Source organism: Pholcus phalangioides, unplaced genomic scaffold (genome assembly GCF_987345545.1).
Source record: "Pholcus phalangioides strain wild (caught in Gottingen) unplaced genomic scaffold, Ppha-v1.0 ptg000004l_1, whole genome shotgun sequence".
NCBI lineage: Eukaryota > Metazoa > Arthropoda > Arachnida > Araneae > Pholcidae > Pholcus > Pholcus phalangioides.
In genome coordinates, this window is record NW_028301597.1 from 47,765,964 (window position 1) to 47,782,869 (window position 16,906).

General features: G+C 36.7%; 1 protein-coding gene across 4 annotated transcripts in view; it reads right to left on the minus strand.

Annotated features, from left to right (window-relative positions):
• The window catches only part of LOC149087743 (neuropathy target esterase sws-like), a 63,377-nt gene extending 49,197 nt beyond the window's left edge, over nucleotides 1-14,180 (minus strand). Inside the window, exons 1-7 of one of the 4 annotated variants that reach the window (XM_089231633.1) lie at nucleotides 13,890-14,180; nucleotides 10,848-10,929; nucleotides 10,653-10,726; nucleotides 9,581-9,657; nucleotides 5,114-5,245; nucleotides 2,329-2,488; nucleotides 1,327-1,407 (exon numbers count right to left, since the gene is read on the minus strand). In XM_089231633.1, coding sequence (XP_089087759.1) covers nucleotides 1,327-1,407; nucleotides 2,329-2,488; nucleotides 5,114-5,245; nucleotides 9,581-9,657; nucleotides 10,653-10,726; nucleotides 10,848-10,929; nucleotides 13,890-13,970 — 687 coding nt within the window. In that variant the 5' untranslated portion in view covers nucleotides 13,971-14,180. Of the gene's footprint in view, nucleotides 1-1,326; nucleotides 1,408-2,328; nucleotides 2,489-5,113; nucleotides 5,246-9,580; nucleotides 9,658-10,652; nucleotides 10,727-10,847; nucleotides 10,978-13,889 lie in introns of all 4 variants that reach the window. The other 3 variants (XM_089231629.1, XM_089231632.1, XM_089231630.1) reach the window with 3 other exon arrangements.
• Between the last annotated feature and the right edge of the window lie 2,726 nt (nucleotides 14,181-16,906).

Genomic DNA, 16,906 nt, shown 5'->3' on the forward strand with positions numbered 1-16,906 from the left:
GCATTATATCAAATCTACTTGTGGGTGGGGGGGGGGGGGGGGGGGGGAATCAATGATGTATCAAAAAATAATTGAGAATAATTATAAATTTTTGTGGATGAAAAATAAGGTGCACATAAAAGTTTGAGAAAATATGATGAATATGTTACAGCCAAATAGTTATAGGCTAGCTTGCAAATTGGCCAGCCATTTCCTGTATTGGCCAATTTCACTGTAAATTGACCAACCAATGTCTGACCTTTTCTTGATTTCAGGCTTTGGCCAGCCAGTTTGTGAAATGACATGAATTAATCAGCCAAAATGGAAAGAAAAAGGATTGATATTAAATTGCTTTATTCATTCTTTATTTATTATCATCACTTGCAGCAAGTATAACTGCCAAACCAGAAGTGATAGATGCAATCAAGATAATACAGGTTCAGATATCAGCCATGAACTACCATATAGATGAGCTACCAAACCACTTTACATCAGCACCTTGAATTTTGGCCTGGGATGTCCAGCCACTTTGCAAAATGGCTCCCCAAAGTAGAAAAAATACTAGTCATTTCTAATAATCAGAGCTTTGGCCACACCTCTCTGCCAATGCACGAAATGGCTGGCCAATTCCCAAACTGGTCAAACTTTAGGCTTTGGCAGTAGTATATATATAATATAAACTCCACGACTTCAACAGGAAAATCACCCCAGTTGACTGAGAATTGATAAAAAGCACCTCTTTTTCAGTAAACCCTTCAATTAAAAATTATATACAGTAGAGCATCAATTATCCGAATACCGATCAACCGAAACATTGGTTAACCAAAACCCTTCTAGTCGGCCAATTCACTGCCTTGAGACGGCTACGAAGTGGTTAGAACAAGAAGTCTGACTGCTGTCTTTATATAAAATGTTTGTGAGATTTAACAGCAAAAAAAAAAAGTGTCCCAGGACTCATTTTGGACTTCTTTTCCTAAACTGTAAGCCTACATTAATGGCCATTTTGAACTTGTAAAACTAGGCTAGTCAGTTTTCTGTGTAATTTGTAAGAAATGTGATACAAAATATACATAGTTTTATGTTTAATATCACAGTTTTTTTGTTTCATATTGCTCCTATGACACTTCAGTGAATAATCGGTTACCGGAACATTCCCAGTCCCCAATTGTTTCAGATAATTGATGCTCTACTGTAGTCATAAAAGTTGAAGGAGGAGAACTTCCCATAAAATATTAAAAAATTCCTGTAAAATTGGTTCATAGAAAACTGTTAATTTATCAAGCATATATTTATTAATTAAAATCACTCGTACTGAATAGAATATAACCACTGCATGACCTAACTTACAGTTAACACATCCATAACACTAAGTAAACTGACTATACTTTCACCAGGTCCAACTTCTTTCAGAACAAGCTCACTGCCATCCTGTAAAAAGTAAAAAATACAGGTTATCAAGAATTACAAATTCTGTTGAGAAAGTATATGTATAGGTATATAAGTAGCTCATGAAATTTACAAGCTAACACTGAAACAAATATGGTGTTTGCTTTCACCATTTCCCTATGGAGCATTCAACTGTAAAGGGGAAAAAAATTCACTAGATACACTAAAGCAGGGTTTAACCAAAGTTACCAAAGATAGAGTATGAAGTAGAGTACAATACAAGCTTCTGTTACTTCACGTTTCCATATAATATTACCGAATCTATCCAAAATGAACTAATTAACGTTTTGTCTCTAATGGTGCTATAACCATCTGAGTACACAGTCATTATAAACCCCCTAATTTATGAATTGATAAGTTTTTGAAAACTAGCCCTCTGGTTCCGCACAATATGCTTTTTTTTCTATTTAGGAACTTTTAATTTTACAAACTAATTATTCAAGTCAGTTTGGGTGTGTAAAAATGAGCACCAACTGTATTACGTTTTGAGTGCAACTACAAACGTCTTTACAATTTATATTTTCCTAATTTTTATCAAAATGTTCTTTAAAAAAAAATAGTCATATGACTGGGATTAGATTTACTGGCTGGCTGGTTCCCATAGCTCTAAGGTGAATAATATGTATACATTGATTAAAAAAAAACAATTATTTTAATAAAAAATTAAAAATAACCTTTCTCAATATTATTTAAAACTACTTCAGTTTTATAACATAATCAGGTAATTTTTCTCAGTCCAAATGTTCACAATTTTGTATTAAAAATTTTAAAAAATCTAACCAAAATCTCAAAATGAATAATGGGTGATAAATTTTTGATTCAAAGATTTTTCTATAAAAAGCTAGAATGGGTGAAAAAAGGATTAATTTCACAAACACAACTGATGCAAAATGCATAACTTACTGCTTCTGTCAAGTAAACAACAATGCTTCCATTCTGCACAATGTAAATGCTGTCATCAGGTTCCCCAATTGAAAACAGCAAGCAATCAGCTTGAATCTGATATGTTTCAACTTGTTTACAAAGTTCTAAAAACAAAGGTTTCTCAAAAAACCCAAAGACCCTGAAAAAAAATTAGAAGCAGAATTATGATTAAAGTGAGTAAATCAATGAAATAAATATACAGAGTGCCTACAAATTGGCTGGAGCAGTTTCGTGATTTTTACAGCTGTAATATTTAACAAATAGTGATTAAGTTTAATGTTACAAGTATTTAAAGGTTCCTTGGCATTGCTTGTGCAGGGGTGGAAATGAAAATTTGGTTTTTGTAGCAGGAAAAATTATTTTTGTAGCACCAAAAAAATGTTTTTATAGCACCAAAAAAATGTTTTTATAGCAGGAAAAATTATTTTTGTAGCACCAAAAAAATGTTTTTATAGCACCAAAAAAATGTTTTTATAGCAGCATTTATCAGTTTTGTAGCATTTTAAAATTTTGGCAGTAAATAAAATACAGTTTTTATATACATATATGCAATACCATGCACAGGATTACTTTTTACATTAAAAAACAATGTTATCTCAGCTCAAAAGAAAGGGGTGCCCCACCCCGCAAGGCACAAAATACAGAGAAATTTCCTCTAAAAGAAATATATATTTTTTTAAATTTTTAAATCACAAAAAATTTTTGAGCGACTTCTTGATATATATATATATATATTTATTTATTTATTTATATATATTCCTACATTCTCTACAATATCAACAAATGAGAGGCCTTTAACATAGAGACATTTTAACATATGGTATTTCAGATTTAAAAACTAATCTGAAAATAAATGTTTTTAGATTTAGTTGTAGACTGGATAGTCACTAATTTAAAAAAAAAAAATCACTACAGGAGAGACTTGAAACACTCATTAGAAAGGTAATTATTTTTCTTGTTTTTGCCGATGATGCAAGTCTAAGTAGTGCTTTTGGACTCTTCAGTTTCAATCATTTTTAAACATTTGATCTTGCACCCATTTCATATTTAAAATGATAAGTGCTTCTTTTTGAGTTCGCTCTTGATCACTAATTACCTCAGTTTGATTCAACATACTTTGAGATAACTTCTTTTGTTGGGTCATTCTTAGAATATTTATTAGAAATTCTAAGAAATTTAATAGTGATTAAAACTATAGAATTAAATTATTTTTAATTTAAACTATAAGAAATTTAATAAAATGATTTTGAGTACATCTGTTTTCATTTACTTGTATTTCGTGACCTTTTTTCATTTTGTTACTTTTCCGGGATTTCGTCACTTTCCCATGATCATACAGATCATAGGCAGAGATATACTTGGAAGTCTGGAGGAGCACAGCCATTATCGCTGGGGGGGGGGGGCAAGATGATTCTGTTGTTGATTAATCTATACATATATGCATTAGATCAGTCGACTTCACCTTTGATGCTGGGGGGGGGGGGGGGGCACCAGCATCAAAGCCCCCCCCCCCCCACCGTATCTCTGCCCATGGTACAGAGCATGATGTACATGAGCATATATGATTGATACAGACACCCTGAATTTACTGGTGGCTTTTGCATCGCAACTCCTGATGGTGACGACGGATTCGTCATTGCTATTTTTCCAGTGCAATAATACGTTCTTTCGCGAACTTTTCCATTCTGTTAAAGGATACACGAAAAATAATGCTGTTTCATCAAGTACAGCCAGTCAGGGAAAATTAATTCAATTTAAAAAATAAGTAAGGAATGCATAAGCTCACTGCACTTACTCCAAAGAGGCCCTGCAGCCATACAACAAGGAATGCATAAATCAAAGGAGTAAACTTTTTTTCGTAAAAAAAATACCTGGGAAAAGCAATTAAAGGGGTGTTCCCGGCAGATGAGTGGCAATTCCCAGTTTATTCCCATTTTATACGTTGTCGGAAGCCTGGGAGCTGAATCCTAGGGAGAGGGCCTCAAGCTAGTTCCATTTGTGGCCCAAAGAAATAAAATTGAGAGGGAGGACAAATGATGTTATCAGAGCTATAATCAGCTTCTATTGCGATGCAACTTCAAAGTTTCTTAAGGAAAAAGTTCGTTTTTGGCACGAGATGGAACAGAAGTGAAGAATTTTGGAATTTTTGTAACAGAATGTAGCAAATACAAGAAATTGTAGCAAAATGTAGTAGACATCGGAAATTGTAGCAGCTTGTAGCAATTGTGGCAGATTTTCCACCTCTGCTTGCGGCTGCAAGAGATGTCTAATATTTGCAAGAAGTCATCTTGCAAAAAAGGTGTTTGCTATCTAAGAGTTTTGTACGTGATTTCAAAAGCTTGTGAAAAAAATATGATTTTTTTTCCAGCAAACTTGTCTTGAGTGATGAATCATCAGTTATTGTGATTATACAACATAAGCAAACACAAAATTCCAACTATCTCCTACAGAATTCGTGAAACACAAAGGATCTTCAAACGCAGAGAAGGCTCTCAAATCAGTGAGTTAAATTGATTATTTGAGCCCAGGTATTCAAGAAGGTTGTGGACTCTAATGCAGATATTTCTTGGCAGGCTAATGCAAGGGGGGGGGGGGAATACATAATTGTAAAGTTTAGTTTGTGACTGTATGTTAAATAATATGCGAGCGAACCAAAGGATTGTCAAGTAAAATCTTGAAACTACTCCAATCATTCCTACACTCTGTGAATATTAGTACATATATAACGTATGTATGTAAAAAAAGAAAAACTAAGTTACAAAACCTTATGCTCTTTAGCATATAGATGACTTCTTGAGGCAGATCAGATGGATCAGTGATAGCTTCTTCCAGAAACGCTTGAGATGGCTCCATGACTTTAAGTGTGAGAGGCTGGTCATGTTTTATTCTCAACAATCTATATATTAAAAATTCATGAGGATTAAAAACTACAATAAGATTACTATTTTTTTTTAAAGGCATAGCAGATCAGACAAGTGAAAATAAAACCTGGAAACCAAATAAAAAAGTGTAGAAAAATAAAGACCCACATGGGGGGAAAAATTCCACCCAATCCATCCAGATTCATTTCTTGGAGAATGAATGCATACAAACCATCTTTTTTTACAATGGCATCAAAATTAGGATAAATAAAATAAGTGAAAAACTGACAAGAAAATGTGTTTTAACTTTATTCCCATTAATCATTCATTATTTTTATGATAAAATCCAGAACATTCACAAGGGGGGTGGGGAAGCACAATATATTTTCGGAACACAAATGTATGTGGCACAGTTAGTAAAGAAACACTAAAAATATAGTCGGGAATGCGGGTTAGTTAATGATAATCACAACAGTACTGACGGGGAATTACCCACCTCTGACTTGGATGGCTTCTCGATTGACAACAAACCACCGGGCAAATTAAAATGTGTGTTAATAAATGCCAGGAGCTTGGGTAATAAGAAAGATTTTTTAGAAACTATGATAGTTGTGGAGGGCCTGGATCTTATAGCCATTACAGAATCTTGGGCAAACGATGGGGATGAATCTTTCTTACACATCTCAGGATACGATACTTTTTTGAAAAATAGATCTGATAGGAAAGGGGGTGGAGTGTTGATATACGTGAAATCCTGTTTGAAGGCTAGGGAGTGTAACGTGCAGAGAAGTGATATTGAAACCATATGGGTTGAACTTGAGAACAAAAGACGTCATCAGCTTATTGTTGGGGTTTGTTACAATCCACCGAATAGGGATCAAAACTACGTCGCCAAAATGCATGATGAAATTTCCTACATGTGTAAGCGAAAGAGGGTTCTCATACTAGGGGATTTCAATTACCCGGGTATTGATTGGGAGAACCTTTCATCTGGAAATCAGTATGAAAGAGACTTTCTTAAGTTGGTGCTCGAAAATTTTTTGTATCAGCATGTATCAGAAGCCACTAGGGGTACTGCTATTTTGGATTTAGTTCTTACTAGTTCTGAGGATCTAGTTGAACATGTTTTGGTGGGGGAAGAGTTTTCTTCCAGTGATCATCGTATCGTCAGATTTCACTGTAACTTTTCCTCGGGTAAGGTTGATAACAAAAGACTGGTTCCTTGTTTTCGGAGAACTAACTTTGATGTTTTGAGAAGAAGGTTAGCGGAAGTTTTCAAAGACCGGTTGGAATCAGTAGGGGTGGTAAGTCAATGGGAAGAATTTAGTACGAAGCTGTCCTCTGTTTTGCACGACGTCATACCCTTTGTTCGAAAAAAGCGTGTTTGTACATCACACCCTCTATGGTTCACGGATAGCGTGCGGAACCTTTATCTTGAAAAGAAAAGAGCATTCAGAGAGTATAAAAGTGGACGAGGTGACCTATCATTGTTTACTGATAAAAGAAGACTATTGAAGAAAGCGATAAGGGATAGTAAAAAGGAAGTTGAATCTAGGTTGGCAGATAACATTGGCTCTGACCCAAAATCATTTTTTCAATACGTCAATAATGGATGTAAGAGGACAGTTGGCCCCCTCTCGATAGGAGGCTCAAAGGTAGAGAGCAATGTAGGCATGTGTAGTGCTTTCAATGACTTTTTCGCGTCAGTTTTTAATGGAGATAATGATATTCGATATACGGGTGTTGCATGGGGTAATAAAACCCTCAACGATATTCAAGTGGAAGACGTGGAGGTCCTAAATCTTCTAAGAAATGTATGTGCAAGCAAAGCACCAGGACCAGATGATATCTATCCCAGGGTTCTCAGGGAAGGTGCTAATGAATTGTTGGGGCCAGTCGCACAGATATACAGGAATAGTGTTGCTGAGGGTATCGTCCCGAGAGATTGGAAACTGGCTAACGTTGTTCCGATATTTAAGAAGGGTAGTCGAGAAGCGGTTTCTAATTATCGTCCAGTGAGTTTGACGAGCTCCCTCTCGAAAATTTTGGAAATTATCATCAAAAGGCAGTTTGTGAAGTGGATAGACGAAAATAATGTATTGTCGGATAATCAGCATGGGTTCAGGAAGGGGAAGTCATGTGTAACTAACCTCCTTTGCTTCTATGATTACGTGACTAAGGCTTTGGGTAAGAGCAAAAATGTCGACGTTGTTTTCCTTGATTTCCAGAAGGCATTCGATCGGGTCCAACATGGCAAACTCTTGAAGCGTTTACACGAGATTGGAATAGGGGGCAACTTGCTGAATTGGATAGAATCGTGGTTAAGAGATAGGTCGCAACGAGTTATGGTGAACGGGGAATTCTCTGGTTGGACAGACGTCACAAGTGGAGTTCCTCAGGGAAGTGTCCTTGGCCCCATACTTTTTTCACTTTTTATCGACAAACTCGATCAGGGTATTGATGGAATTACTAGCAAATTCGCAGATGATGTGAAGCTAATGGGGGTAATCGGAAATGAAAGCGATAGGGAGTTGCTCCAGACCAACTTAAACAGGATTGCAGCATGGGCAAATGAATGGAGCATGACGTTTAGCGTAGATAAGTGCATGGTCGCTCATTTTGGTTCGAACAACCCACGGTTCTCTTACGAGTTGAATGGTGTTGAATGCAACTAGAGTCACCGATTTGGGAATTCTCATTGACGAGCGACTTAGGTTTTCTGAACATTGTTCAGCGGTTGTCAAAAAAGCGAATAGAATGCTTGGTCTCATTTTCAAAAAGGTCTCTTCGCGTTCTCCTAAAGTCATTCTTCCGCTTTTTCGAGGCTTAGTTCGTCCTGGACTGGAGTATGCTGTAAGGTTTTGGAGACCATACCTACAGAGGGACATAGACTTGGTTGAAGGGGTGCAGAGAAGAGCTACGCGTGTCCTTATTGGCACACAGGGCTTGAGTTATGAAGAGAGACTTCATTCTTTGGATATGTTTACATTGGATGAACGCAGGTGTCGAGGAGATATGATCGAAGTGTTCAAAATTTTCAATGGGATGGACCATGAACTTTTAGTACACCGCCAATCGACTGCTTTTACAAGGGGACACCAGTATCGATTGGTGAGGGACAATGCAAGGTTATGGTGTCGCAGGGAATTTTTCTCTAATAGGGTTTTTCTCTAATAAATGGAATAGCTTACCCCCGGAGGTAGTAAATTGTAACACAATTGACACGTTTAAAAAGAAATACGATAAACATGTTGGGGTAAATCGAGAAGCTATCCATTCTTATTGTAGAATAAGACAACCATAAGTATTCTTTATGGGCATTGTATAATATTTTATCATGTGTATATATTGTTTGTAATTTGTGTTAATTGCATTTTTAATTGGGTTGCTGTATTTTTGAAACATATGACATCCATATTTTTATGGGCATCTTTTTATCAGCCACCTCGTTGGGCATTTTGCCTGTTGTGGCGTTGTATTTGTATTTGTATATATGAGCCAAGCATAAGTGTAGCATAGCCATTTTTGAGCTTAATCATTTTTTTACTCACAGATGTTTGTATGAAACTAAATAGATGCTTACAATACACACTAAAGTCACCACTCATAAAAAAAAACTGGTCTAAGCGAGTTTTTGCAGAAATTTTACAAGTGCCTAAGTTTGGCCCCAAACAGAAGCACAAATTTTAATTCTTTCATTCACTGGACATGAGGAAATCTGTCAGGTACGATATTGAACGAGTTTCACTTATTTATGGATGCAGAGGGAGTTGATATCTTTAAGCTTTAGTTCAGTGATTCCCAACATGGGCATCAACACCCCCTGGGGGATAGAAGCTATGGGTATAACATAGGATAACATGGGTGTAACATGGGTTAGATTGCGTGGGGGGGGGGCAGCAATGGGAGAAAAAGGGTTGGAAAACTTTGCTTTAGTTCCATCAATTTATTTGCATTTCATTAAAATAAAAACTTATGCTTGCACTACAGAAGCATGAATACTACAGACTCTCAAAGGTTTTCAAATACCGTATGAGTGGTATTATGTTTCGTAATTATACTTCACAGTTAATAAGTTTTGTCCAGTTTATATTGACCTAACTTTCTATATTTTCAACCAATTAATTTTTTTGATCTGAAACTAATTGATAAGTGCTTTCACCTGTAGCTATAAAAAAAATTCAAAGTTTTCTCAAATTTTTTTAGATTCTACAGTAACATTTTTTTTCAGTTCTTCAAAAAATAAAAACAGATGTTTATGATTAAAATAAGAAAGCATTTATCCCCATATCATTCAAAATAAAAAGCCATATACCAAATACCACTGAAGTATAATCATCAAATAAAATAAAACATTTTAAAAATGTTACCTTTTTGCAAATTTCAAAACCATCTGCCGCTTCTTTATCCTTCTTGCATTAGCTGCCTGGCTTGAAAAGTGTCGGACCTTGGAAAAAAGAAAAAATACATTTCTCACGGAGAAATAGTTCATCTATCTCTATATTATCTGTCTTGTTGAAATTAATGGAGAAATGTGTTAAACAGCAACTTAATTCTTATTTAAAAGCTGTTATAATATCACTTAAATTCAACCACTTATCAGTACCAGGGATATGGCAAAAACCATTACACAGAAAAAACTTCACATTAGGTTCACAATACATACACACACATTCCGGCATGTACCAATTCCATAGAGGAATGTGTGCGAGGTGCATGTACGGTTCAGTAATAGTACTAGGGATGGGGTGAATAGGGATTTGGGCAAATAACTGAATATTCGGCGGCGAATATCAATCTACTTAAAATTCAGCACAATTATAAATAAAATTGGTGTTTTTAATTGAAAATAAAACTATTGGTAATTTTAAATTATTAATGTCAAATTTTAATTATGATTAAAAAACTGGTAATGGAAATATAATATTTTTATTGCCATGACACTGGCAATAAAATTTAACAATGATATAGTATTTTAATATTAGTTACAAAATCAAGTTTTTTAACATTAGTTATCATTTTACATCTATTTAAGAGAATGTACGAAGGTTTTTAACAGCTGGCTGTGATGTGAAGATAAATTTAGAAAAGAGAGAAAATTCAACAACCCTAGCGGGAATCGAACCCACATCCTTTAACTTTCTGGGTAAATGCACCAGACCACTAGACTACAAAGGCAACAAATATCGCAATCTTTCCTTGGAGCTCGCATGCACTGAATGGGAATGTACATGGACGGTCGAACCTAACTCGGGCCATTGAAATAGGCCTGATTTCACAAGAAAAATTTTTTTTTCATTGTCAAAAAAACCCATCAATCAACTTTTGCCATTTTATTTGGTGATGAGTCTGATTACTACGGAATTACTCTCATATGCAATTCATTTATATGATTTTTTTCTTTACTTGATAAATTAAAACAATGGTACTTTTTATACAAACCTTTCTCAGATATTTCCTACCATAAAACATCACTTTATCCCTTTTGCGAAACCTTGGATGTGCACTCATTTTTGCTGCAAAAAAAAAAAAAAAAAAAATTGGGAAATAAATTATACTTGAGCACTTTTAAATATAACGAATAAAAAATGTTTTTAATACAAAAATTCAATGGATTCTTTTTTTTAAAATTCATACCTTTGGTCTTTATCTTCTGATATGTGATTATTCCGCCAACTAGTATCAACGATATAGTGGCCAGGGCTCCAATCAGATTTACCTTGACAAACAGAAGAGCTCCAATCAGATTCACCTTGACAAACAGACACTTATAAAAAAAATAGAGATTTGACTCATAAAATTAATCTGAATTTCTTTAGACTTTAAATTGAAGGGGAAAAAATCATTCAAACTGAAATTTGTCAGTTAATGATAAAAATAAGACTTTAAAACAACAAATTACTACAGTTAAATTTCTATAACTCAAATTTCTGATATCTCATAGTATCTTTAATATCCTGTTCAATATTTTTTGATAAATTGAAGTTGTAAGTGTGCTATGCTAACTTGAATTTGATAGCATGGCCTTAATGTATTCATTTTGTCAGAGTTATGCTTCTTTCATGTTACACTACTTTACCACACATCAACTGTGGTCATTACGCTACACAGCAATTTACTACCGATTGAGTTGGGTCAAAAATCTTTCTCCCTAGATGAAGTCATATACTTTTGTCCTCGTCTTGGACAGAGGGGACTTCTGACAAGATCAAATTGAGGGGGGGGGGGGGGCATCTATCAGTGGTCGCCTCAGGTTTGGTAGGAAAAGCTCTTATCATCTATGCAGGTCTACTTCCTGTCTACTTCCTGGGAATCAAACCCATGGACCTGGTGGTAGCCTTCATGGTTGTAGACAAGCATCTTACCACTGTCCTATTCATGCCGTCATGTTATACTACTTTACTGCACACCAACTCTGATCATATATTGCCATACAGCAATATCCAACCAGTGGAGTTGGGTGGGAAATGAAGGCTCCAACCATCCATTGGTGGTCACCCCCAGATTCGGTAGGTAAAGCCTTTTAGCATATGGTAATGTACAGTAGAACCTCTCGATAACAGGCACCCAACAACATCAAAAAATTTTCCCGGTAACAGAGAGTGCCCATTATTGGATTATAAAATGCATTGATGCCTGTCTATATTATTTTAAAAAGTGACCGTTAATAAAAGGCATTATTTTTCTCAAACAGAGCACAACTCTGGTCCATCGTTATGGACAGTTTACTACTGCATGAGTTGTGCAAGAAGTGTGCACATTTACCCAAGTGTAAGTGGGCATCCAGCATTGTGTGTGAACTTTTAGATTTGCTATCTTTTTTTAAAGCTATGGGTGAATATTTGTACCATTGTTGGCAGAGCCCATTGAAAAAGTAATTTTGGGGCTAACAAGCCCTGATTTTGTATATCCTCTAGGGAAGGGGGGATCCGGCATCCAAAGATTCATGCATTATCACAGAATATATAGGAATGCTGAAAAACATCTACTCACCAAGGAACATTCAGAAAAATCTCAGAATTGATGAAAATTCAGAAGCTGAGTTTTTATTTTTTTCTCTATTACTGCCATCTAACTGATTCTTTCTCCTCTCTTAATTTCATCTTCAATTTTTTTTTTATGATCATCAATTTTTCCTTTTTTCACTGGTATTCAAAGCTTATATCAAGTGAAATTGTGTTAAAATTATAATAAAGATGCCATAATTATTTTTCAAAAAATACGGCAAGGCAGTGATGCGAGTTAATCAAATCTGCCGTGCATCGAATAAACGTCTGGTTTCACGCTCCTTTAAAAGATCTAGCAGGGAGCATGATGTCACTGCTAGTCCTCTGCTGTAGACCAACTAAACATCCGTTCTCTGTATATGTATCATCTGCTAGAGTTTTAATCTTGATTCCTTGTTTAGTTTGAGAATGTTAGTTTTTGTCATTTGTTTTTTATCATAATTTTTCAATTTTCTACAGCCATAGTGTAATCCTTTTTTTGACAATGTGCTGGTGATTATTTTCTTTGACAAGAAAGTCGTCCGAAAGCATGTCTCTGTTGCACTCTTGGGGCTTCTCGTCAGACTTTCAGATGTTTTTCTCTTGAAAGAAAAAATCATCAACACATGGCAAAAACCGATTGGCTGCAGAAAATGGAAAGATGCGCAGTGAGTGAAGTAGCTGGGAGAGAACCAGTTTCAACTAGCCTAGCGAGATCTGATTACACACAACTAGTAAAATCACTCACTAGATCAGTGTTTCCCAAAGTGGGCAATATTGCCCCCTATAATGATGAAAAGGAAAGGTTCCTATGCGTTTGCTTGAGTTGGGGGGATGAGAACAATTTTATGAAGTCGGCAATGGGACCAAAAGTTCGGGAAACTATGGACTAGATGAACTATCATCTCATTTCACCCTTTTCTCATCATCTTTCTTTTTTGTTGCGAGCCAAAGCAAGCAGAAAAGAAAGTATAACCGAACCGATATTGCACCTGAGATACAGCAAAAAATGCCAGGGAGTGGCGGCTTCAACTTTACTCACGCTAGCAAAGCAAGTGGAGAGTTTAGTAGATATAGTTATTACAGTAAAACTGGACACCGGCAAAGTAAAAAAAAATTATCTGTAAAAGAGGGGGTGACTGCTTATCAAGGGTTTATAATGTATACTTTTATTATACATGGGGAAATTACTATCTGGCCATAAAAGAGGGGCGATTGCATACAAGAAGTGTCCGTTATTAAGAGGGGTGTTTACTGTCCACAGAGTAGCTATAGTAGCTAGTAAACTCACCCAATGTATTGAGCCTATACTGCTTTTTTTTCTATTGGTGAGTAGGTGATGTGTCACATTGTATACTGTGCAAAAATATATAAATAAATAAAAATCTTTCAAGGGAAATAGGGCTTTAAGTGGTTCCCTAACAGCAGGAATTTTTGCGCCACATGCATCATGAGGGTTGGAGGATTGTTTAAGAAAAACACAGTTTTAGCCCTCAGTACAAAAAATTTTTCAGCTGTCAATCAGTGTTGTATTTATAAAACAAGAAAAATTGACTCTTTTAATATAGATTAATTAATGTCGGGGATTTCATGGTCAAGTGAAAGCGAAGTATAAACACATTAAAATACAAATAATGATTCATTAAAACTCATGGTAATGAATATGTTATCACAGAATCGATCGCATTATTACCACAGGATGGGCGAACAAATCCATCAGGGTTTCGGCCCACAGCTGCAACACCTCGGACGTGTACGAGACGAATTCGTCCATTCCTCTGCCCGTTTTATTTCAAAGACTCATTAAATCGAAATTAAAGCTCATTAATCGCACCATTGATTGGATAAGAATGTGCGTCTCTCTCCGCGAAACGGGATGAAACATCGCGAGAAACACAGCTGATAGCGTAGTACAAAAATTTACGTAAACAACAAAGTAAATAAAAATAGCGCCTGCGCACATCTAAGAGCTTCAACTCTGATTACACAGAACAATTGGATACAAGGTCATTTCTAGCTCAGGGGGGAAAACATCATAAAGAGTAGCCAACCATATTTCTTCGAGAAAATACGGGACACTTCGCCAATTATCACCGAAAAGGATGCCAAAAAACCGCAAAGTTGCTAACTAACTATTGATATTACAGAAAAATAGCCAATGGCGAGAAAGGAAGAATCACTTCAAATTGCAGCGGAATAAAATGAATTCTACCGACTGAAATGCTCAAATGAGAGCCGCCCTTAGGGCGTGTGCGACAGGTGCGGTTGCACCCTTATGACATGCCCCCCCGGGCAAGGCCAGGGGGTGCCTTAAGAAAATAGAGGGCCCTCACAAAAAGGAGGTCTGATTGAAATCCTTGAGAATAAGCATGGTAGGGCCTCAGAAAAATCACTTGGCCAGGGGGCCCATGATGCTCTTAAGATGGCCCTGGTCGCACCAAGCCCCACGTTTTCGTGGGGGCGGGGCGCTACATTTACGGTAACAATAGTTTCTTTCATAAATTCTGAATTTTCATCAATTCTGAAAATCTGCATATTATCATCTTTCTAAATTATCCTTATTTAAATTATTATTTCATCTGGAATTATTTCTCATTGCCGGTCATAGAAATTTTGCCACCTGAGACGAATAATTTTTTGCAGCTCTTCAAATACACGTCTCTCTGAAAAGATTTTTCTTTCTTCATGTCTATTACCCTAATTCAGTGGTTCCCGATGTGTGGGTCGTGACCCGATCGGGAAGGGCTGGCCACACTGCGATTTAAGGCACAATTCTCATACTTTTGCCGACCGTGGTTCCCTTGGCATGACAACGTTTATTCGCTGCTCCCAAGAATAGTCTAAAAAAAAGAGCCACTTTAAAGCACTGGGGAGAGCCAAAATCCCTAAGGGATGAAAACCTGAATGTGCATTTGGTTCTTCAGGTTCAAATCTCTACAGACAGGGTTGCAACTAGGGAGAAGCAGGCGGGTCTAGTGCCCTGGGTGCCGGACTAGAGAGGGCACAAATTTCACCCTTTTTTTTTACCACTCTTTCATTACCACGGGGTAGGCATGACAAAATGCGTGCTTGCCCCCCGGTTCACCAAACCTCTAGTTAGGGCCCTTAGAAGCTGGTTTCTAAAAAATTATGTTCTTTCTTTTCTTTTCTTTTTTTTTGTAGAAACGATCTTTTCACTCTTTTCTTATCGGCATTTTATCAGTTGCCTCTCCTTTTGCCCGAATCCCTCAGCAAGTTTGGATTCCTTGTTCACCTTCCGACAAATGTCCCTTTCGACCAACACTGTACTAGAGACTGGCCTATCACTACCCACTAGTGAGGTGCTGTTTCGGCTCAGAAATTTTTTGACAGCTTGCATTTGTTTACCAGTGGTTCTCAAAATAGGCATCGCGGCTGCTAGGGGCGTTGCCCACTTTTGTCAGGGTGGCGTGGGGAACCTGTGGTATTCATATGTGCCTGTTTGTTGCTTTGAAGGGATTTTTGTTGAGAAAAGTTGAGAAAAACTGCTACTGTACACCTTTGTCTGCTATCGGGATCTTCTGTGACAGACTCGAGTCTGTCTTCTTCTTGCACACAAGGTGCTATAAAAAGTCATCCAGCTTCATGTCTTTTTTCTGCAGCGGTCTACGCTATGCTTCAAAAATAATATTATATTTCTCTTGTTTTGACCCGACTCAAATCCGCTAGTAAATGCTTGGTAAGCCGGACAAACTAACAACTTCTATACAACCTTCAAAAAAAAGGTAAAAATTTCGCATACGTCGGACTGCTGTATCTAATGGCTTATTACAGGTGAAATGGATGACTTCAGTGACGTCAAAGCTTCGCGCAGAGGCTTTCTGCTACAGAAGGCGCTGGGCAAGCACGCATTTCGGCGCCCCTTTGTAATGTGAAACGAGAGGTTAACGGGTGAAATTTGCTCCTCCTCTTGGCCAGCGTCCGGTGCACCAGACCAGATTTACCCCCCCCCCCCCCCGCCCTGTAATTTGACAGCCCAAAATATCATCAGAAACGTTTATACTATATTAGTGGCAAGTTTGTCTCCGACAAAGAACACCTTAAATTTTTTGAGTTACTTATTATCTGTGGGATTGGAGCAGTGCAGTGCCGGTCCTAAGAATTCTGCCGCCTGAGGCGAACAATATTTTGCCGCTCTCAAGATACGACTACCACAAAGTAGTTTTTTCCTCTATTACCTTGATATAGTGGTTCCCAAAGTGTTTGTCACGACCCCATTGGGGGGGGGGGGGGAGTAACGTTGATGAATTAAGATATCACGAGAAAATATCCCAAATAAAAACGTCCTGATGAGAGTAAATATATCAAATCAATATAGTAACTATTCATTGAAGGGGGAGATAGTTCCATAGAGGGTGCGCACCTGCTTTACATTTTTTTCCTGTTGATTTTGAAAAAATGTCTGCCCTTCAAAGGGTTAACTGAGATGTTTAGCACATATACATTATGTACGCATTAAAATTCTACATAAAATATATTAAAAGTAATTTGAGGAAAAAGCTTATCAAGTTACACAGACATACTTTTATGAGAAAACATAAAAATTAGTAAATTAATATTTATTCGAGGAAAAATATAAGACAAAATTTATTTACTGATCGAAAAAAGAATCACTTTCCTCTCTTCCTAGTTTTTGAACTCGTGATTCTCTGCATTATTATGTTGCCTATACAAGCATTGGCGTACGCAAGG